This window comes from Megascapheus bottae, chromosome 20 (assembly GCF_031878675.1).
Source record: "Megascapheus bottae isolate mThoBot1 chromosome 20, mThoBot2.hap1, whole genome shotgun sequence".
NCBI lineage: Eukaryota > Metazoa > Chordata > Mammalia > Rodentia > Geomyidae > Megascapheus > Megascapheus bottae.
The window spans coordinates 40,682,035-40,704,251 of NC_143528.1; the positions used below are offsets into that span (position 1 = coordinate 40,682,035).

General features: G+C 52.7%; 2 protein-coding genes across 5 annotated transcripts in view; both read left to right on the top strand.

Moving 5' to 3' along the window:
- Gata4 (GATA binding protein 4) overlaps positions 1–7,490 on the top strand; it is a 39,709-nt gene extending 32,219 nt beyond the window's left edge. For both annotated transcript variants that reach the window (XM_090353815.1, XM_090353816.1), the window contains exons 4-6: positions 2,528–2,615; positions 4,999–5,147; positions 5,979–7,490. In XM_090353815.1, coding sequence (XP_090209941.1) covers positions 2,528–2,615; positions 4,999–5,147; positions 5,979–6,161 — 420 coding nt within the window. In that variant the 3' untranslated portion in view covers positions 6,162–7,490. The remainder of the gene's footprint in view (positions 1–2,527; positions 2,616–4,998; positions 5,148–5,978) is intronic.
- Positions 7,491–11,950: 4,460 nt separating this feature from the next.
- Neil2 (nei like DNA glycosylase 2) lies at positions 11,951–20,154 on the top strand. Of its 3 annotated transcripts, none has more exons than XM_090353817.1 (5): positions 11,951–12,015; positions 14,136–14,275; positions 14,695–15,047; positions 17,790–17,986; positions 19,811–20,154. In XM_090353817.1, the coding sequence occupies exons 2-5, from the start codon at positions 14,138–14,140 to the stop codon at positions 20,125–20,127; spliced, it is 1,005 nt and encodes a 334-aa protein (XP_090209943.1). In that variant the 5' UTR covers positions 11,951–12,015; positions 14,136–14,137; the 3' UTR covers positions 20,128–20,154. The 3 variants fall into 3 exon arrangements, with proteins under 3 accessions (XP_090209943.1, XP_090209945.1, XP_090209944.1); XM_090353819.1 differs by lacking the exon at positions 11,951–12,015 and adding an exon at positions 12,107–12,160; XM_090353818.1 differs by lacking the exon at positions 11,951–12,015 and adding an exon at positions 13,000–13,093.
- The last annotated feature ends 2,063 nt before the right edge of the window (positions 20,155–22,217 follow it).

Consider the following 22,217-nt stretch of genomic DNA (forward strand, 5'->3'; position numbering starts at 1 on the left):
GAGCCAGTGCCCCGCTGCGCTTCCACCATTCAGTTTTCACTTGTGTCCCCACAGTCCAGATCCGCAGTCCTTAGATCCAGATCTACGGCTCTTCTGAAAGAGCCGTAGACCAGGAAGGGAAGCACAGCACCTTCGCCCGCCCTTCTGTCCTCCACACTGCACCTTTATCACACTTGTAGACAGGGAGGCGCTGTGACCATGCACTGAACCTGGGTGCTCCATGTAGGCCGCAGTGACATCTAACCAATGGGTACAGCTACAGCTTAACAATAAAGGAGTTGAGGGCTGGGAGTTTGGCCTAGTGGTAGAGTGCATACCTACCATGTATGAAGACCCAGGTTCGATTCCTCGGTACCACATGCATAGAAAAAGCTGGAAGTAGTGTTGGCTCAAGTGGTAGAGGGCTAGCCTTGAGAACGCCCAGGGACAGTGCCCAGGCTCTGAGTTCAAGCCCTAGGACTGGCAAAAAAAATGAATTGGAGCTAGGTGCAGTGGCTCATGTATGTAATCCTAGCTACTCAGGAGGCTGAGATCTGAGCATCTCAGAGCTAACCCAGGCACTAAAGTCTGTGAGACTCTTATCTCCAATTAACCACTAGAAAATGGGAAGTGGCGCTGTGGCTCAAGGGGTAGGGCAGTAGCCTTAGCTGAAGAGCTCAGGGACAGTGTCCAGGTCCAGAGTTCAAGCCCCACAACTGACAAAAAAAAAGAAGAACGGTTCCCAAGCCCAGAGTGCAAGCCCCACAACCGACCCCCCCCAAAAAAGAAGAAATGAATTGGTGCAATTAACCACTCAACTGTAAAAGCAAAGCAATATCTTCGCACATCTATCTTAAAAGTAAATTTAGATTAAAGACACAAAATGTAAAGCACACTTGAAATACAATATACTGGAAGTGCTAGACAATAAAATGCTGCAACAAACTAAATACAATCAAAACACCAGGCAACAAAAATGCTAAGGAGCTCCAACTGCCAGTGGCTCGTGTCTATAATCTTAGCTACTCAGGAGACTGAGAGGTGAAGAGCAAGGTTCAAAGCCAGCTCAGACAGGAAAGCCTGTGAGTCTCCCTCTCTCCTTCTCTCCCTCCTGGGGCTTGAACTCAGGGCCTGAGCACTATACTTGGTTTTTCTCAAGACTAGAGCTCTACCACTAGAGCCACAGCACCACTTTCGGCTTTTTCTATCTATGTGATACTGAGGAATCAAAACCCCAGTCTTCGTGCATGCTAGGCAAGCACTCTACCACTAGGCCAAACCCCCGGCCCTGTGAGTCTCTTTTTTTTTTTTTTTTTTTTTTTTGCCAGTCCTGGGCTTGAGCTCAGGGCCTGAGCCCTGTCCTTGGACTTTCTCAAGGCTAGAGCTCTACCACTTGAGCCTCAGCACCACATCCGGCTTTTCTATATATGTGGTACCAAGGAATCGAACCCGGGTCTTCATGCATGCTAGGCAAGCACTTTAACCACTAGGCCAAACTCCCGGCCCAACCTATGAGTCTCTTATTAGTAAGTAACCACCAAAAAGCTGGAAGTAGAAGTGTGGCTCAAGTGATAGAGCGCTGGCCTTGAGGGGAACAGTGCCCAGGCTGTGAATTCAAGCTCTAAAACTGGCATGTACACACACACACACAGAAAATGTAAGGTAAATGTTTATATAATCTTGGGATGGTAAAAGAACTTCTGAAGCAAAAACTTCTTAAATCATGTAGGCACAACCAGTGCGTTACATTGTATATTACATTGTCCGTAGCCTACACATGGAAGGTTATGCAGGAAGATGCACACAGTCACTCTCCAGCCTTGCTCTCTCATCCTCCAGTGAGCTCCACCCCTCGCCCTGTGCAGCCAGACCCCAGGCAGGGCAGAGCCGCAGTCCCTTATGCCCTCTTCCTCCGCCCACAGAGCCTGCCTTGCCAGCATCATCGTCACTAGCTTCCCGATTTATTTTCGGTGTCCTGGTATGGGGGGGATAAGGGTTTTACACGCAGTGTTCATGCTGTCTAAACTGTGTCACTATCTACACTGCAGCCTCAGACAGCTCAGCGACACCACCTAAGGAAGCCTTCCTGGATAGCGTCCTGTTTTGCCCCCCCACCTCTGATTCTCCTTTGTTTGCTTGTATCCCCCCCTTAGTCTGCCTGCTTATTTCTACCCATCTGTCTTTCTCACTAAAGCAAACTTGTGGTGGAAAGAAACTCCACTTCTCCAAGATAAATGAGGTACTATGAAGTACTGATGCCCAGTAGTAATTTCATTAAGCACTGGGGATCAAACCTAGAGCCCCATGCATGCCTGGCCAGCTCTCTACCATCCTTTCAGCTATAACCTGCATGGTTCTCAGGAGACAGCTTTGATTTCTTTCTTAGCAGAAAACTGCGCTCCTAGTCTCAGGTCCCAGATTTATAGACGATTGCTTAGATGCTCTCACTCTGTATGTGTGTGTACGTGTGTGTGTGTGTGTACATGTGTGTGTGTGTACTCTGACTGTACAAGAGAGAAGCCTACTGACCTGTGACTCCCTCTTCTAGGTCCCTAGGCCTCTTGCAATGAGGAAAGAAGGAATTCAAACCAGGAAACGGAAGCCCAAGAACTTGAATAAAGCTAAGACACCAGCAGGTGAGTAGCTTTGTGTTTAAGTAGGTAGATGGTCAAGAGCCCTGGAGATTGTGCACACAGTGTCTTCTTGAGAAGGCAGGCCAGCCCAGACCCATCCAGGACCATCAAGGTCCATCCTTGGTTCTGAAGGCAGATTGAATTACCTAGTTAAATAATAATAATAATAACAAGAAGAAGAAGAAGAAGAAGAAGAGGAAGAGGAAGAGGAAGAAGAAGAAGAAGAAGAAGAAGAAGAAGAAGAAGACCATTATCACCGTAGAACAAGATGTTTGAAGCAGGCTCAACTTAAGCAGCTGTGCTCTGGTTACTGCTGCTTTCAGTGGACTGTGTGTGTGTTTGGGTGGGGGGGGGTGTTTAGAGGAGAAGTGAACTTTGGTTGGTCTGTCTTTGGTGCTGTGGCCACCCAAAAACTGTTTCTGTTCTCTTTGGAGGATGGAGTTCCATTAACCACGTCCCCAGCAGACTGATCTGCAACCAAGGCATCACGAGAGTCATGTGATGTCTTACACTTCAGAAACTGCTTCATGTGTCTCCTAGTCCATGGTCCTTACAAGACCCAATCTCTTATGAGAAATCGTTATCTGTTCCCTCCCTCCCTCCCTCCCTCCCTCCCTCCCTCCCTCCTTCCTTCCTTCCTTTTCTTCCTTCCTTTCTTCCTTCCTTCTTCCCTCCCTCCCTCCTTCCTTCTTCCCTTTTCCCCCCTCCACTTCTATTTTGCAGTGACAGGGAGACTTCACTGGTGGTCTTGACCGGTGGTCTTGCAAGGTCAGGCAGGCAGGCACACCCAGAGCCATTACATCAAAGCAGTTTATTCCCTAGTGCTCAGGGCCCTCTCCTGTTTCCTCACTGGGTGAGTACTGTGGGGTACTCAACTCTTCTCACTGTTGTCTCCATCTTTCTAATGACTAAACTGAGGCCCAAAGAGGGTGATGACTTAACCACAATCACCAAACTGTTTGTCCTCAGCGGATCTGGAATGATGCTCCAAGGTCAATAGTCTATTTGTTGCACCATGCTGTCTTCTTATTTGGTAGGTTAAGAAGGGGGTCTTGAATGCCCCCTGTTACCCAGAGCACTCCCCACTTTGACTGGACCGAGTCCAGCACGTGACTGCTCATCATGCATCAACCAGCAGGCTGATCTAAAGAGGTTTTCTTTTCTCTGAAAGCATAACAGAGTCAGATAAATTGCCCATTTCCACGACCAAAGTCATGGTCAAGTTCTAACTTTCTAGATTCAACAGAAGTATACTGCTAGCAGAAACATTTCCTCCTAGAGTGTTCTGACTCCCATTGTCCTGCTGGGTTCTTGTAGTGTTCCACAGTACAATAGCAGCCTCTCCACTACCCACTGCTGTCACGGGTACAAAGACAAGCGATTGCTGTGAACTAACCCAGCTTGTTTAAAATCTCCCTTTGTCCAAATGACTCTTGCTATTTATCTTTTGTTGTAAAGACATCAATGAATTTAATTATGACTTGTTGTCCCACACTCTATGGAGTTACAATGTAGTATTTGCACTTTTAGAATTGAAGTTTTAGATCCTAAAATGTATGGTGCCTCAATATTGGAATTTTGGGGAGTGGGGAGGGATTTGAACAAGGGCCCTTCAACAAAATGAAGGGGCAAAAGGTGAACAAATGGGCCGGGATTTGGCCTAGTGGTAGAGTGCTTGCCTAGCATGCATGAAGACCTGGGTTCCGTTTCTTAGTACTGCATACATAGAAAAGGCCAGAAGTGGTACTATGGCTCAAGTGGAAGAGCTCTAGCCTTCAGAAAGCCCAAGGACGGTGCTCAGGCTCTGAGCTCAAGCCCCAGGACTGGCAAAAAAGAAAAAGAACAAATGCAGCACTGGCCCTCAGCAGACACTATGTGGACAATGAAGTATACAATTTGTGAGTTGGGATGGGAGGGAGAAGCTAGGAGAGCATGAGGGAAATGAATCATATACCTGACTTACATAATTGTAACCCTTTGGTGTATTTTTTAAATTTTATTATTGTTATTGTTATTATTATTATTATTATTATTATTATTTTGCCAGTCCTGGGCCTTGAATTCAGGTCTTGAGCAGAGTCCTGGGGCTTTCTCAAGGCTAGAGCTCTACCAAGTGAGCCACAGTACCACTTCCAGTTTTTTCTATGTATGTGGTATTGAAGAATTGAACTCAGGTCTTCGTGCATGCTAGGCAAGCACTCTACCACTAGGCCCCACTCCCAACCCCTGTGTATCACTTTTATACGACTATTACTGCTACTACTTTTTGAAAGCACCCTTTGAATTCTGACAGTTGTGCCATTCTGGGGTGACCCCAGTCACCGAGGGCCGCCCTGCCTCTGTCCCTGCCCTGGGGTCAGGTGTCATGACTCTTGCCTTGCTCCAGGTCCTTCAGGCAGTGAGAGCCTCCCTCCCACCTCCAGCACGTCCAGCAGCGCCACCAGCAGCAGCAGCGGCAGCAGCGAGGAGATTCGCCCCATCAAGACAGAGCCCGGGCTGTCCGCTCACTATGGCCACAGCAGCTCCATGGCCCAGGTCCGTTCATGGGTGGGGAGACGGAGCCCAGGCAGCTCTGCCAGCACGAGTAGGGGCTGACGGTGGCAGGCCTCTGAGTTACTCAGTTCCCTCAGCAACTCTTCTTCAGCTGTAGTGCTGTGGCCACTGAGGTATACAGATGTGCAGGAGCTGCTCAGCGGCCTCAGGCGATAAGGAGAGGGGCCCAGGGGCTGCCATGTGGGGCAGAGAGGAGGAGACCACATACTACATGCAGTCCGATTGTAGGGACTGGCTTAGAGCAGAGCAGGGCACTGCACAGTGACTGTGACTCTCAGTCTGACCTTGGCCCTGAAGGATCTTAACAGGAGGGTAAGTGTAAGGGCAGGTTACCATTTCATGAGGTCCAGCCTCATGGGAGTCGGAGGGCACGTGACCCAGGCGCCTCTTATAGAAGACGATTGGGATTGAAATGTCACCACCTCCCTGTTCTCCTGACACTACTGCCTCTCCAATCTCTTTTCTGCCCTTAAGTGAGGCAGCGCCATGTCCTAACGAGCTTTCTGCAGCTGGGATGAACCCCAGAGGACCTGGTCCCATAGAGCCATAGTTCTGGGAGCCCCTCAGGGAGAACACCCCCTGATGATGAGGAGACGGTGATTAGATTGTAGAAAGTGTCTCCTGTGGCCCTCGGACCCTGTGAGAACCCACAGCATTTGCAACCCTATGGCTCACGGCCCTAGTGGATGACAGACCCTGCATCCCAGCCACAGGGGTGGAGGCAGAGGGCAGCACTCCTTGTTCTGTCCCCTCCCCTCCCCAGTTCTGCCCTCAGAGCCTCCCATTGACTTCGTCATGCTTTCTGCCTTTCAGACATTCTCGGTCAGTGCAGTGTCTGGCCATGGGCCCTCCATCCACCCAGTCCTGTCTGCCCTGAAGCTCTCCCCACAAGGCTATGCATCTCCTGTCAGCCAGTCGCCACAGGCCAGCTCCAAGCAGGACTCTTGGAATAGCCTGGTATTGACCGACAGTCACGGGGACATAATCACTGCATAACCCCCCTCCTCTCCTCAAACTCCCACTCCAATGTGGGACCTGGGCCGCAGGGAGCGAGGCTGGGCCCCCCGGCCTCCCCCCTCTGTCTGAGAATGGCTCCAGAGGAACCACTGGAAGAACTTGAAACCTACAGTCGGTTGGAGGCGGCCAGGGCTGGCTGTCCTCGATGCTGCCCTTTCCAGGAGCCCCTTTGCTGTGGACAGGCCAGATCTCAGCCCTGGGGCTGGACGCCTTTCTCATTCTCCCTGACTGCCCCAGACAGAGACAAGGGGGTGCATCTCCCCTACTTCCTGACACTGTGACCCAACGCAGTGGGTTTCTATCATCTTCCAGTACTGGACTGGGGTCCTGCGGACAGCCGGGCGGCCTGGGACTCTGGGCTCCCGTGGCAGGTAGAGCAGTGCCTCTGCCTTGCCGGAAGTAGATGTGCCAGCCCCTCCGGGCAGCCTGGGCCTGGCCTAACACTCCCCCTGAGACACGCCCTATGGTAGCTCTGCCTCCCCACGCGGGGTGCAGTGCAGTCACTGAGCCGTTCCTGGGGAGGTGGAGAAGGGGACCCCGCGCTGGTACACAGGACCACTCCATGGAATACAGCTTCGCCGCTCTGCCCTCCCAAGCCCTCCCTCAGCAGGGCCTCTGCTGTTCAGTGACTAAGCCTTGCCTTCCCTCCTCCACGGGAGAGCGCGGTACCAGTGCCCCTTGGGTCTGCCCATACGCAGAGGGCTCCAAGGAGGAGGAAGAAAACCTGCTGCTCCAGCAACGCTGGCGATGCTCCCCTCCACCTGGGACCCCCGCCCCCGCCGGGCCCCTGCTCCCAGGACTCTGGCGTACTTGCTCTGTGAGCCTGCCAGGACTCTCCACAGGTCAGCTGGTGGCTCAGACCCACCACGCCTGGCCCTGCAGCTATCCTCTGCAGAGCCTTCGTCCACAAGGTGAGACCTAAAGACTGCAAAGATACAGCAGAGGCAAACGGAGCCAAAGGAAACTCCCGGGAAGAAAGAAGGTGGCGGATACAAGACAGCACGGGGGCCTCCAGGGCCATCAGAGCTGTCCTCGAACTGGCCATGTCCCTCCCTATGAAGACTTCTCTGTCTCGTCCTCAGCCGTGGCTGTGGCGTTACTCCACCCCTCCCACACCCAGGCCCCCCCCCAAGCCTCCTGGCCGTAGCAGAGAATATCTTTGAACCAAGATTCTGTTTTAATCATCATCTACGCTGTCTTCTCCCTGAGGACGCCCGCCCACCCTTCCCGCCCTGGCAATCCTGTTAACATTGTCTTAAGGTGAAGTGTCTGTACAATCACTATTTAACTAATAAATTTCCCTGTAGCCCTCCCTCCGTCAAGGCCTTCGCGGGACACCGAGTCTCTCCACAAGATCTGGGCAGGCTGCTGCGTGGCCCTTCATGTTGGCACCTGGCACCCCTGTGGTAGCGCTGGCTGGCAAGCCGAGTGCACGGCCCAGCTCAGCCCTTGGTCAGGTCACCTCTGGCTTTTATGGGCTTGAGAAGACTGGTGTGACCTTAGCCCAATTCCCAGCAGGAGGCGCCCTTTGAAGGGGGATTTTTATAGCTCCTCCTTCCACTCCCAAGGCTCCATTTCCCTCTCCAGGAGGCCTGGCTAGGCATATGTCTTCTTCAAGGTGGTCCTGAATGCTTCTGCCTCTTCTACTTGTCCTTCTAGCTTAATCCAGTGACCCCATGGAGCACGTGATGAGGCTGGAGCTTTGTCTTATTTGTCCCTGAGGGCTTCACTTCTGTAGAGGACAGGACAGCTCACTGCTCTCCTCACAGGAGGGAATGGTCCTGAGGCACTCACTGTGATTCTGTCCCTGGGTCTGGCCAGACTTGCGGATTGTCCCCATTTTGCCTCTCATGTGGCTTTTGCTAATAACTGTCCACAGCAGGCAGGAAAACAACAACAACTATTCTCTATAAAACCAGAAAAGTTTGGCAAAGGAATAGCCAAACTTACCAAAGCTCCTGGACTGGAGGTGTGACTCAGACAGTAGAGTACCTGTCTAACAAATACCTAGGTCCTGAATTCAAACCCTAGTATTGAAACAAAGAGGTTGAAAGCAAGCTACTGCCAAGAACACAGATTGCAGACAATTTGATAGATCATGCAACCCTGCAAAGAGATTCGGACCCCAAAGCTACAAAGACTTGGGGTGGTCACAGGAAGAATAAGCCTGCCTGTGAGTGAATCTTTGCTTGAAATACGTGTCCTTCCTTTAGAACAAATTCCATATATCACATCACCTCACGATGGTCCAGTTCCTCACCCCACACAGAATGAGTGGCCTTTTTGCGTGGGCAGACTTGACACTCACCATCAAGATACAATAAAAGGGGCAGTTTCCAGATGGCATGGCCGAGGGTGGGGTGCAGATCTGTCTCATCCAGTGAAAGAGTTGCTGGAGTCAAGATCCCCAGGTGGCTGTAGACGGAAGTTGGGAACACTTTCAGGAAGCAAGCCTCAGGTACCCACCTTTGTGACACCCTCAAGCAGAGTGTGCATCTTCCCTGGATCTTCCCCAAGCGGCCCCACTGCTATGCCACTGCAGCAACCCGTGCCCCACTCCCACCATGGCTCCCACATCTTCAGCAGTTCTAGCTAATCACTTGGGTTTTCCTCTGTTTTCATACATCAAAAACATAGCTGCATGTGAATTCTACTTTCTTTCCTCTCTGCAAAGGGTTTTATAGCCCAGGTTGGCCTTGAACTTAATGATCCTCCAAGCTTTTGCCTCCTAAGTGCTGGCATGTGCCATCATGCTCACTTCTCAACTTTTTTTTTTTTTTTTTGCCAGTCCTGATACTTGAACTCAAGGCCTGAGCGCTGTCTTTGGGCTTTCCTCAAGACTAGAGCTCTACCACTTGAGCCACAGCACCACTTCCAGCTTTTTCTATGTATGAGGTACCGAGGAATTGAACCCGGGTCTTCATGCATGCCAGGCAAGCACTCTACCACTAGGCCAAACTCCTGGCCCCAGTTCTCAACTTTTAAAAGAGTGAGAACTCTTAACAGTTCCTCTCTGTTAAAAAGAGCCAAGTGCTGTGTGTGCTGGTAGCTCGGGCACGTACTTGTCTGAGAGGCTGAGATGATGAGAATCACGGCTGAGGACACCTCAGGCAGAAAGTCTCTGAGCCCCTTTCCTGAGGGAAAGCCAGGAAAGGTGGTATACTGTCCTCGCTGTGTAACTGGAGACATAGCATAAGCAGATAGTTCCCAGGCCAGCACTCATAGTCCAGGCAGGGAGCAAGACACTCACCTCAGAAACCACCAGCAATAAACAGGTCTGGTGGGATGGCTCAGTGGCAAGAGTGTGACAAGCATAATGGAGAGAGATCATTAAGATCACATAGGACCGGGGAGTTTGCTCTAGTCTATGGTCTGGTGATGAACATGAATGGGTGGATACAATGTGTGGTTCCCTCCAACCTGAGTCTCTGGGTCCCTGCAGGTACATTCTTGGAAGGGGCATTGTATCCATAACCTTTAATGCCCTGGGCAGTGTGACAGTGATTTCGAGGCCGTGCTTGACCTGTGGGCCAGCGAGTGTCCTCGGACGTCTTAGCTGGCATCCTCATGGGCCCCACAGAGCCTTGTGGAGTGGAGGACTGTAGGAAGCAATGCACACCTGTCCCTCCTGCCCAGGCTGTGGCACGAGGCTCACAAGGCACCTTTCCTTTCCCCTTTCCCTTTGGTCTCTGTCATGCTGTGAGCGTGGTTGGGGGTTGACCAAGAAATACCCACCAGGATTGCACTGGGTTAGATGCAGCAGCCCTACCTAATGCGTCACAAGTGGCAGAACAGTGGCTTGCTTCTTCTACTGGGTCCCTCACCATCTTGTTGGTAGAGAGGAAATCTCTGGATCCGAGCATCAATGACCCCCTCCCCTGCAATGTGGAAAGTAGAAGCTTTCCTGGAACCCATACAGTGAGACTAGCAGATGACTCTAGAACTGTACCCCAGGGAGCTCGGTCCATCAGCACAACCACCTTAGAAAACACCTTATTCCAGTGTTACAGCCACTGCAGAAAGAGATCAAAAGAAAACGCATGTTCTAATTCCTTTCTGATGCTGTCCTGAGCTGGCTTATAAATAGTCGTGGAGGGCCAGGCCTCCTGCGTCATAAGCAATTAGTAGTTCCAGACCCTAAACAGAACCATACCACTTCCATCCCCTTTCATAAGGAGCTGCTGAAGAAGAGAAAGGTGGCTAAGGCAGTGCTCAGGGGACCGTTTCAGGCCTGTGGTTGCTGCACCGAGAGAAGAGCATCCATGGGCTGGGCTCAGCTGTTTTCTTAAATGTACCCAATGACCTTGTTGTCTTACTAGCCCAGTTGGGCTGACAGGTTTAGCAGGAGTAGCTGCAGTTATGAGTGGGATCTTCCTGAACTCCAGAGGCTTCTTTACATGCCTCTAATTAAGAGTGTTTGGGACTTGGAGTTTGGCCGAGTGGTAGAGTGCTTGCCTTGCATGGATGTGAAGACCTGGGTTCAATTCCTTGGTACCACATACATAGAGAAAAAAAAAGGCCAGAAGTGGTGCTGTGGCTCAAGTGGTACAGTTCTAGCCTGGAGAAAACCCAAGGACAGTGCTCAGGCCCTGAGCTCAAGCCTAGGACTGGAAAAAAAAAAAAAAAAAAAAAAAAGAACCCTTGCTCCACGACTCTGGTGTTAGTGAGGAGCTGAGGCTGGGTTTATCCAGCTGACCAGTTCGATTTTGTCTTCCGTGCCCAGGTGCTTGGTGGGACATTGGAACGCAGAGTAGTTTCCCTTTTTAGCTGTGAGGCCAGCTTGGGGCAGTCACCAAGGCCTCTGATGGGCCAGGGAGGCCCCACAGCTGAAAATCCAGCTGTTAGCACTGTAGTTCGAGGACAGGATTTGCAAAACTGGTGTCACCAAGGTCTCCAACAGCTGCTCTGAGAAAGCTGAATGGAGCAGAAAGGAAGGAAAGTCAGATTTGGGGGCTGGCTGACCCACGGGACACGGGCCCAGCGCTTGCAGTGCATCCTCTCACCATGTGAGGGCGCCCGCATCCTGAGCTTTCAAGCTGTTAACCTGAGATCGGCCCCAAGTTCTAGCAAAAGCGCATGCTGATATTGAGCTTTACTACATCTCGGACTCCGCTAGTAGATTTAGCTACCCTACCATTCGTGCATCTCCACATCACACTTTCCACACGAAGAGACAGCCCATGGGTTTTAAGTGAGCCGATGAGCGAAAAATCAGAACACTCGACTGCAGGATAGCGGCCTTCGCACCCCACTCCTGTCCCTCCTAGAGAGTGGAAACTCTTCTGGGTGTAGTGGCACGCGGCTACCATCCCGGCGCTGGAGAGGCTGAGGCAGAGAATATCTCAGCTTCTTGAAATCCCCAGGTTAACACAGCAGGCCCTGCCCCCAGCACCACCCACCGGAGTAGCCCCGCCTCCAGAGTCCTCGGGAGAGGAGGCCCCGCCCCCAGCACCACGCACCGGAGTAGCCCCGCCTCCAGAGTCCTCGGGAGAGGAGGCCCCGCCCCCAGCACCACGCACCGGAGTAGCCCCGCCTCCAGAGTCCTCGGGCGGGGGGCACCGTCCAAGGTGGGGAGCCCCGCCTACGGCGTTCTCCGAACTGGCTAAACTAACCCGTCCCCTGCACCACGCACCCAGGCAGCCGGCCATTGGTCTTCTTCCTGTGGGCGGGACTAACAGCAAACCCCGCCTCCGCACCACCCGCGCGGGAGCCCCGCCTTCGGAGTTCCGGTGGGCGGGACTAACAGCCCCGCCCCTCCTGGCCCTCGCCGCGGGCGGCCTGAGGGCGAGCGAGCGCGCGGAGCTCCTGCTGGTGGAGTCGGCCCGCGGAGCCGGTGAGTCCCGCCGGCCTCCGTCCCCGGCCGCCGGCCTCGGGACCCCTGGCCCCGGTGCCGCGTGGGGGGAGGCGCCTCGCCGCCCCCGCGCCGTCACGCGCTTCCCTCGTGGGCAAACACGCCGCGTCTCGAGGACTCCGCCCAGGTCCTGAGTGGTCCCGCCTTTTAGGGGGGCTGGGGGCCCCTCCGCCATCTCTGCAGCCCCCTCTCCCCACACAGCCCCCCACAAAGCCGCGGAGAGCGACTTCCCTGGGACGGGCGCGGCGGACCCCCGCGGGACCCCCCACCCCGTCCACTCCCGCCCGGGACCCCCGCGGGACCCCCCCACCCCGTCCACTCCCGCCCGGGACCCCCCACCCCGTCTACTCCCGCCCGGGACCCCCCACCCCGTCCACTCCCGCCCGGGACCCCCCCACCCCGTCCACTCCCGCCCGGGACCCCCCACCCCGTCCACTCCCGCCCGGGACCCCCCACCCCGTCTACTCCTGCCCGGGACCCCCCACCCCGTCCACTCCCGCCCGGGACCCCCGCGGGACCCCCCCACCCCGTCCACTCCCGCCCGGGACCCCCCCACCCCGTCCACTCCCGCCCGGGACCCCCCACCCCGTCCACTCCCGCCCGGGACCCCCCCACCCCGTCCACTCCCGCCCGGGACCCCCCACCCCGTCCACTCCCGCCCGGGACCCCCCACCCCGTCTACTTCTGCCCGGGACCCCCCACCCCGTCCACTCCCGCCCGGGACCCCCGCGGGACCCCCACCCCGTCCACTCCCGCCCGGGACCCCCACCCCGTCCACTCCCACCCGGGACCCCCACCCCGTCCACTCCTGCCTTGCATCCTGCAGCCTCAGGGACCCCCCCGCCGGCCCCCCGCCCCTAAATGCCCAGGAGCCCCGAGGTGTAGCTGGGGCTCAGTGCCTGGCCGGCTTCCCGGGCAGTGTTTGTCTCACCCTCCTGCCCAGCGGTCTCCACTGAAGAAGCTTGTTCTAAGAAGGCTGGAACTGGGGAGGCCTAAGCAGGTTCCCTGTTCTTGCAATTGAAAAAAAGACATTTTAAAATACGTTTTCGCCCACTCCTGGGTAATTTTCCCCTTAACAAACCGGGTCTGGTGCTGGCGAAGCAGCTGATGAGGGAGCCCTGGGTAAGGCAGACCGGGTGGGGACAGCTCTGACCGCTTACCTGCTCCCACAGAGCCTTGGAGGACTGGAGCAGGGTGGGAGGGGTCGCAGATGACTCTGCAGAGCCCAGGAAAGCCCAGGTGGCTGCTTTAGAGGACAGGGCTAACTAATCATCTGCAGTTACCATGGAGACGGCCTCCAGGCCCTGTGCTGAGGCCTGATTGTTTCTGAGCTCATTGCAACTGTCAGCTCTGCTTGCATGGATCCTCCCTCATGCAACCCCCCCCCCCCACACACACACCTAGGGGTGGGCCCTTAGAGGGCCAGGGCCTCATCTTGGGGAATAAGTCAGCAGCCAGGGGTTAAAGTGACTGCCAGGGGAAGGAGAGTGGCGTGAAGCGTGGTGGTGAAAAGGAGAGGGGATAAATCTAGAGAAGATGAGTTAGGAGGTCCAAGATCCACACAAAAAGTTACAATGGCTAGCTTGCTGGTGGCTCTCACCTGTAATCCTAGCTCCTAGGATGCTGAGATCTGAGGGCTCACAGTTCAGAGCCCGCGGGGGCGGGGTCTGTGAGATTATCATCAAGTAGCCACCCAAAAGTGGATCGTGGAACTGTGGCTCAAGTCTAGAGCACCAGCCACGGAGAGTGCTAAGGGAGAGTGCCGAGGTCCTGAGTTCAAGTCCCAGTACTTTATCATTTGCATACACACCAAGTAGCTAGGATGCACCGCCCTTGAAGTGGAGGGTGCTGTTGGTCTGCTGAGTACACTTGCTGTCTGGGCTGGGCTACAAAAGCTTTCATGGGAAGCTGGCCGTTCTGTGGTCTGACCCTCATCCTCAGCCAAGCTCTCTTTTGGCCAAATATATTCTTGCAGTTGATAGCAAAAACCAGCTGACTGGAGCTCAGCATCACAAAAAGTGCGAGTGTGTAGGGGAGGAAAGGAGGGGAAGGGGAGGGAAAGACTTAAGTCCGAGGCCCCTTTCGCCTGTTTCTGTCCACAGGGATGCCAGAAGGACCATCTGTGAGGAAATTTCACCACCTGGTCTCCCCCTTTGTGGGCCAGCAGGTGGTCAAGACAGGGGGCAGCAGCAAGAAGCTCCACCCTGCTGCCCTTCAGTCTCTGTGGCTCCTCGATGCCCAGGTGAGATTATAGGCATGAGCCACTAGAGCCAGGCAAGTCTGATTTGCTAGGAAAGGCACTGGGTTTTATTATGTATTGTCTTTGAGTGTAGTCAGTTTGTGTGTGTGCATGCTGATTAACTAGTTCTTGCATAGAAAAATCCATTCAAGTGAGTAAAACAAAAACAGGTGTGTAACCTGGGAGTAGTACCTGTCAGATATAGTGGGGTGGCTGTGCTTTCTTATTGCTAATTAATTCCTCCAGTTGCTTCCATGAGCCAGCTTCCCTGAGCACTGAATTGAGAGCAGTGGGCAAGACCCAAATAAGCAGTGTTTGAATGTGTGGGGTGAGGAGGCGACAGTGTGGGGCCATGGCTGTCTGCAGAGTCCTTGGCCCCCTCTGGGCCCACAGGATTTGGAACCCCGTTTATATTTTCCTAGGTGCACGGGAAGAAATTATTCCTTCGATTTGATCCTGGTGAAGAAACGGAGCCGCCTGGTAGCCGCTTGCTGCCAGAATCTCTCCAGAAAGGAGCCGAGAAGGAGGAGGCTGTGGACCCCACGCTGGCCTTGGAGTCCAGCAGTCAGAACACCTCTGCTGGTGCGGCGTTGTCTGTAGAGCCTGGTTCCAGCGGAGCCAGCAGTGCCAAGCACCAGGGAGGACACAGCCCTGCAGCAAGTACCCAGAGGTGGCTGCAGGTCAGGTTTGGTTTGTTTGGCAGCATCTGGGTGAACAACTTCTCCAGAGCAAAGAAGGCTAACAAGAGAGGCGACTGGAGGGACCCTGTGCCCAGGTAATGTGCTGTTTCGTTGGGGTCTTTGCAGGGGGAAAAGGGAGGAGCCCGGAGTTTGGCCTGGTGGTAGAGTGCTTGCCTAGCATGCACTAAGGCCCAGGTTCGATTCCTCGGTACCGAATACAGAGAAAAAGCTGGAAGTGGTGCTGAGGCTTAAGTGGTAGAGCTCTAGCCTTGAGAAAAAAAAAAAGTCTAAGGATAGTGCTCAGGCCCTGAGTTCAAGCCCAGGACTGGCAAAAAAGGGAGGGGGCGGGGGACAGCGTTTTCCTGGTTTTAAATCTGTGAGTGTTAAGAATAGTATCTTTGGGGCTGGGAGTTTGGCCTAGTGGTAGAGTGCTTGCCTAGCATGCATGAAGACCCAGGTTCAATTCCTTGGTACCACATACATAGAAAAAGCCTGGAAGTGGTGCTGAGGCTCAAGGGTAGAGCTCTATTTAGCCTTGAGAAAAAAAAAATCTAAGGATAGTGCTCAGGCCCTGAGTTCAAGCCCCACAACTGGCAAAAAAAAAAAAAATAGTATCTTTGTGCATAAAACTCCCCTACATCAGGATCATTTCCTTTGGATTGATTCCTACAGGAGTTGCTAGCTGAGAGGGAACATTCTTAAGGCTGCACACTCTAATGACACTGGGTTTGAGCTCAAGGTCCTGAACTTCTGGGCAGGGGCTCTACCACTTGAGTCATGCCTCCAACCCATTTGTTTTCTTTTTCAGGTAGGTTCTTGTGTTTTTACCAGGCTGGCTTCAGGCTGGCCTCAGGCTGGCCTCTTACCTGGGCTTCTAGCATAGCTGAGATTGAACCACTTTGCCTGGTTTGCTTATTAAAATGGGTTCCTGCTAACTTTTGCCTAGGTTTGCTTCAAGCTACTGTGCTCCATATCTCTACCTCCTTAAGTAGCTGGGATTGCAGGTGTGACCACTGCACATTCTTATGGTCTTACAGAAGTGCGGACTTGATTGAGTTCTCGCTAGCATTTGGTCATGTGTATAAATGCTATGGACTTGAAGCCTCTTGACACTGGTAGTTTTTGTGATAGGTGTTGCCAGTGTTGTTTCCCTGTTTGGGTTCTCTGATTGATGAAGCTTCTTGGCCTTTGGGATTTGAATTTTTATGTGGTCAATTATCAGTATTTCTCTTCACTCTTAAAAGAAAAATTGAACATAGTAACTGCATGCCCTCACCCTTCCTTCCTCCATTCTTTTGGCCTCCCACCTTCTTGGCCCCTCCCCCAATAATTTTATTTGTTCCAGTCTTTAGGCTTGAACTCATGGACTGGGTACTGTTCCTGAGCTTTTGTGCTCAAGACTAGCGCTCTACTACTTGAGATACAACTTCACTTCCAGCTTTTTTTTTTTTTTAAATACAAGGTGGGATTTCGTTGTGACATTTGCACATTTTTATAATGCGCCCCATCAACCTCTTCCACCACTCCCCCTCACCATTTTTCCTGTTCTCTTCCTCCTCCCCCTCCCCCCCACCAAGGGCCTTCAAGGTCTGGGCACTATCCCTGAGCTTGTCTTCTCAAGGATAGCATTCTACCACTTAAGCCACAGCTCTACTTGTTTCTTTTTTTTTTTTTTGTGCTTGATTGGAGATAAGAGTCTCACAGACTTACCTGCCTGAGCTACCTTTGAACCTCTATCCTCAGATCTCAGCCTCCTGAGAAGCTAGGTTTACAGAGCTGAGCCCCCTGGTTTCTTATTCCCCTTCTTACAATTTCAGCAGATTGAATTGTTCTACTTTCATACATGCAAATGAACTACATTGACTTGATTGATCAGATGTACTTCATTTTTTAAAGTTTGTTGAATTATCAAGTTCCTTTTTTTCCTTGTTTTATGGCTGCTAAATTGCATTTTTCTGTTAGTTAACATCAGAAATTAAACCTTTTTTTGCTCACTCCTCTCCCCTCTCCCACTGAGATGAATCCTTTAAGATGGTGCACCAAGCTTAGTGGCATACACATGTAATTCTAGCACTTGGCAGGGTAGAGGTAGGATTGCAAGTTGAAGGCCAGTCTGAGCTACATTGTGAGACCTTGTCTAAAAAAGAAGAAAGCAAAATTCAAAAAAAAATGAAAACACATAAAACATATATCTATTTGGTATTTCTTTTCTGTGATATCCACCCCAATTCTTGAGGTTGCTATACCAGTTTGGAATTTGATTTCCAGATAATTTTGGATAATGTAATTAGCATTAAATGTTACTGAACTGGACAGTTTTGCTTCAAGAATTCTTTCCTAACAGAATAATCAGTTCATCATCTCACTGCTATAATCACATCGCAGTAGTGCTTATTATGAAACCTAACATCTGGCAACACAGTGCTTATGACCTACCAGTAGAAAGTCTAGACCTCACTGCCCTCGCTACGAAGTCCCACACTCTTTGCCATTTCTCCTCTGTCCTGTTTTCCTTATCTAAGAGTCTTTGCCAGTTTACTTCTTGCTGGGTGTCTGCTTATGCCCATCTGAGCTTCCCTCTGCCCTCTCCAGGACTCTAACTAGGTCAGAGGCAGGCTCCAGTTCTTCTGGTTCTCTTCTTTCCTCCTCTTGGTGGAGGACTAGCTGCCCGCACAAGGCGACCCTCCATTAGTCTGTGTCCGCACAGAAGTGATCAGCCTACAGTATTGGTTGTGTGTGCATGGGGCCTGACAGGCGCAGTGGGGATTGTGTGTGATCTGACTGCAGTGCTCACTGCAGCACAGGCCTGCTGTGAACATGACCCGCCTCTCTTCCAGGCTGGTCCTGCACTTTGATGGTGGCAGCTTCCTGGCATTTTACAGTTGCCAGATGTCATGGAGCCCTCCCCCAGTGGCCAGTCCCTCCTGTGACATCTTGTCTGAAGCGTTCCACCGAGGACAGGCCCTGGAGGCTCTGAGGCAGGCCCAGCCTGTGTGCTACACACTGATGGACCAGAGGTTCTTCTCAGGGTTAGGTAAGACCCGGGGGGAAAGGCTGAGCCACGGGGCTGTGTAGTGAGAAACCCCCTCCTGGGGTCACCAGACCTCAGGACCCCCACTCCACACCAGTGTTGCTCATCTTGAGGTGACCACTTAGTTTCTTGAGCTTTTCCTAGTTTTTGAACTGAGGGGGTTTGATCAGACAGCCCCTGACTTCTCCCGTGACCCAAGAACTCTGCCAGTGGCAGGGGAGCATGACCTTCTGACATGCAGAGGTCATGTCCTTGCACCTGCCTTTCCCGCTGCCTCTGCAGAGTGGCACATAGGGAGGGTTGGGCCCGGGACTACTGGAATGGAAGCCTCCATCCCTTGTGCTGGTCCACATTGCTCTTGTGGTGGGAGCTTCCTGCTTTCAGGGTACAGAGGCTCATCAAGTCAGCAGTAAGTCCTTTGAAGCCATGAAGAAGAAGCAGGTTCCCTCTGCTGGGTGGGAGAAGAGAACGTACTGAGGACCTGGCTGAAGTCTGTTGGTTTCCTCCCTGGAGGCATGGTAGGAAGTGCCACAAGTAGCTTTCCCAGCTCCCTCTCTTTTTTTGCCAGTCCTGGGCTTGAACTCAAGGCCTGAGCACTGTTCTTGGGCTTTCTCAAGGCTAGAGCTCTACCACTTGAGTCATAGCAGCTTTTTCTGTGTATGTGGTCCCCAGCAATCGAACCCGAGGCCTCATGCATGCTAGGCAAGCACTCTACCACTAAGCTACACTCCTGGTCCCCACAACTAGCTTCTAAAGTGGAAGTCTCCTGCACATCCAAGGCCTGGTCCCATGAGGACCAGAGAGGACCTCACTGGCCCCACCTAGCTGTCTGCTGAGAAGCACAGGCCCCATGTCCAGCAGTCATACTGCCAAGAATGATCACAGCAGGGTGGCGGTGTTATCCCCAGTTCACAGCTTGGAACTCCCTGCCACTGTTCCATAGGCCAGTGGCTCCCTGCAGCCACTGGTGTGGCTGGGATAAACCCAGATGACTGTCAGTGGGGACTGGTGGGAAAGGGGTAAGCAGAGTGTGTGTATGAATCTCTCGGGAAGTAGTCATTCCATTCATCTCTTCCCGCCTGAACTAGAATGCTTCCCATGGCCACCTGTCCCCGCCAGCATCACCTTCTCCCCTTAAGGCCGCCAGACCCAGGCCACTGTGTGTGTTAATGGACAAACAAACATGCCTAGAGAAGGGTGAAGTAGTAGTGGTGAGGGGAGATTGGGAGCGGGGAGAGGCACTGACTCTGGAAGAAGGGATCAAGGGGTCTGCAGAGAGGAGGCACGGATAGAAAAGCAATGCCTGCTAAGCTCTTTCTATGTGATATATTTTTGTGCTCGACATTTTAATTCCATTGGTAATTATTGAATTCTAAGTGCCAGCCACTGTGCTCAGAGTGTGTGTGTATGTATGTACGTGGCCAGGAGTTGAACTCGGATCTCACAAATGCTAAGCAAGCCATTTTTGAATTTATAAAAGCCCGGTAGGCAATGCCTGTCTTGCAGATTCAGATTTGGAAGCTTAAAGCAGCCGAGGAGCTTGTGGGGGCCACGTTGTAGGATTGTGTTGAGCTGGCGGAGTCAGGCGCTAGGGCCTTTGAATAACCTCTTAGCCGTGGCACAGGTCACCCACACGTTATTTCCTCTTCACAGCAACCTCCAGTGTGAGAATGGCCAAGCCCCCTGTGACAGCAGGGCCAGGTTTTCCCACATGCCCGCTGCATCCCACCTGCTAATTCAGGAGGCTTCGTCTGGGGATGGTTTCTGGTAGTGTATCTGACCCTCCCCCCCTCTGCCCCCTTGCATCCTCCGCTTGCTCTGTTGCAGGGAACATCATTAAGAATGAAGCCTTGTACAGAGCCGGGATCCACCCCCTCTCTTCCGGGGCCCTCCTGGCACCTCCACAGTTGGATGCCCTGGTGGACCACGTGATGCAGTTCAGTGCTGAGTGGCTAGAGGACAAGTTCCAGGGCACACCTCGTCACACACAGATCTACCAGAAGGAGCAGTGTCCCTCTGGGCATCCGGTCCTCAAGGAGGCATTGGGGCCTCCAGCTGGGCTCCAGAGGCTCACGTGGTGGTGCCCACAGTGCCAACCTCTTCCCGAGGAGCCGCAGCAGCTGGGGCTCTCAGGAGCGACTTGATGGTACCCGTGGGCGAAGAGGACAGGGGAGGGGAGGGCGGGGAAAGCCAGGGATGATGGGAGGGTCCCTGTCATTGATCTTGATGTCACTGGAGTTGTGCTGAAGGCAGAGCTTTTATAGAGGTAGATGTCCCTTTTCTGGTTCAGTCCATTCTTGGGAGCCTCGGGGCTTCCTTGTGTCAGACTCTTGGCAGTGGGGAGAAGAGCAACTGGAGCAACAGGGCACACGTGAGCGCTGGGACGGCTTGTGCCCGGGGCCACTTGCCGGTGATGCGGCCTGGGTTTGAGCACCTTTGTTGGTTTGGTATGTATAGACACAGGAAAACGTTCCTGCTCCTGGGAATGCCCGGCTGCTCTTTCCACCACTTAGAGGGCCACGTGTGCCCATGGCATCCCAGGGAAAGTTACCAGTTACCCTTAACCTGACAGACTGTTGACTGTTGATGTTTGAACAATTCAGGTGTCGAGGAATGTACAGAAAGTTCCTCTGGTGGTTAGCAAAACCTAGCTGAAACCAGAGCATGAATATGAAAATAAAACGTATTTTTTTTTTTTATCTTCACTTGGCAGTGACTGGAGTATATGTGTGTGTTCTTTTTTGGCCATGCTGGAGCTGGACCAGAGCTGCTGCACTTGTATAGGGTCCCTGCCCTGCCCTGCAAAGGTCTCCAGGTGGAATAGCTGGGCTCTCTGTGCAGATGAATTCCCCTGGAAGGAGCAGGAGAGGGTGGGAGGAGGGAGGGACTGATGAGAGAGAAATCTAACAGGGCTTTCTTTCACTTGTGTCCACCTGAAGCTACTGCCCACGGGGGAGGCATGCCATGGTGGGAGATTCTTTGGGTGACAGTCACATGAGGCATGCATTGGGGTCATCTGCCGGCTCTGCACTTGGTGCTTACCTGGCACTGAGGGCTCACACACGCTGCACCCATCCCAGAGGGACGGGATGTTCATGATGAACTTAGGGGCCCCCAGGAGCCCGTCTCTCCCTGTACTGATTACGAATACCCTGTATTGATGATTAATACCCTCTACTGGTTATTAATACCCTGTATTAAGTGTTCCCATGTGACCTCACCTCCCAATGGTGCTTACCTCTGCCAAATAACCCATGGAGCTATGTGCTCTTTTTTGTTTTTTGTTTTCTTTGGCAAGTCCTGGGGCTTGAACTCAGGAGCTGGGCAGTGTCCTTGGGCACTTTTTGTTCAAGGCTAGCGCTCTGCCACTTGAGCCACAGTGACACTTCCAGCTTTCTCTGTATATATGGTACTGAGGAATCGAACCCAGGGCTTCATGCATGCTAGGCAAGCACTCTATCACTAGGCTATGCTCCTGAACTATGTGCTTTTTTTTTTTTTTTTGCTAGTCCTGGGGCTTGAACTCAGGGCCTGAGCACCGTCCTTGGGCTTTTTCTCAAGGCTAGGGCTCTACCACTTGAGCCTCAGTACCACTTCCGGCCTTTTTCTATATGTGGTACCAAAGAATTGAACCCGCGTCTTGGTGCATGCTAGGCAAGCAGTCCACCACTAGGCCAAACTCCCAGTCCCTCTTTTTTTTTAAATGCTAGTCCTGCCTGGGCAGTTGAACTTTTTGCTGAAGGTTAACACTCTACCACTTCAGCCATAGCTCCACTTGGTGATTTTTGGTGATTAATAGGAGATACAGCCTCAAGGTCTGTGCTGCTCAGAGCTCAGCCTCCTGAGTAGCCAGGATTACAGGTGTGAGCCACTAGCACCTGGCTAAACTCTATTTTGCTGTCCTCATTTTATGGTGAGGAAAATGGAAATCTGAAGAGGAAGGCAGGTGCCGAAGAACCCAGACCTAGCAAGGTCCAGGTATAGGTTGAGGTAGAGGCTGCCACAACCAAATACCAAAAGCTGGGTGGCAGTAGATGCACAGGTCTGCCTTCAGAAGTCCAAGGTCAATGCTGACTAAATGAGCATTCCCTCCAGACTTACAGATGGTCCCTTCTCATCGTCACCTCACAGAGGGAAGAGTGCCAGGATGGCTTTGTCATAAAAGAACACTTCTAGCCAGGACAGGTGGCTGACGCCTGAAATCCTAGCTCTCAGGAGGCTGAGATTTGAGGAT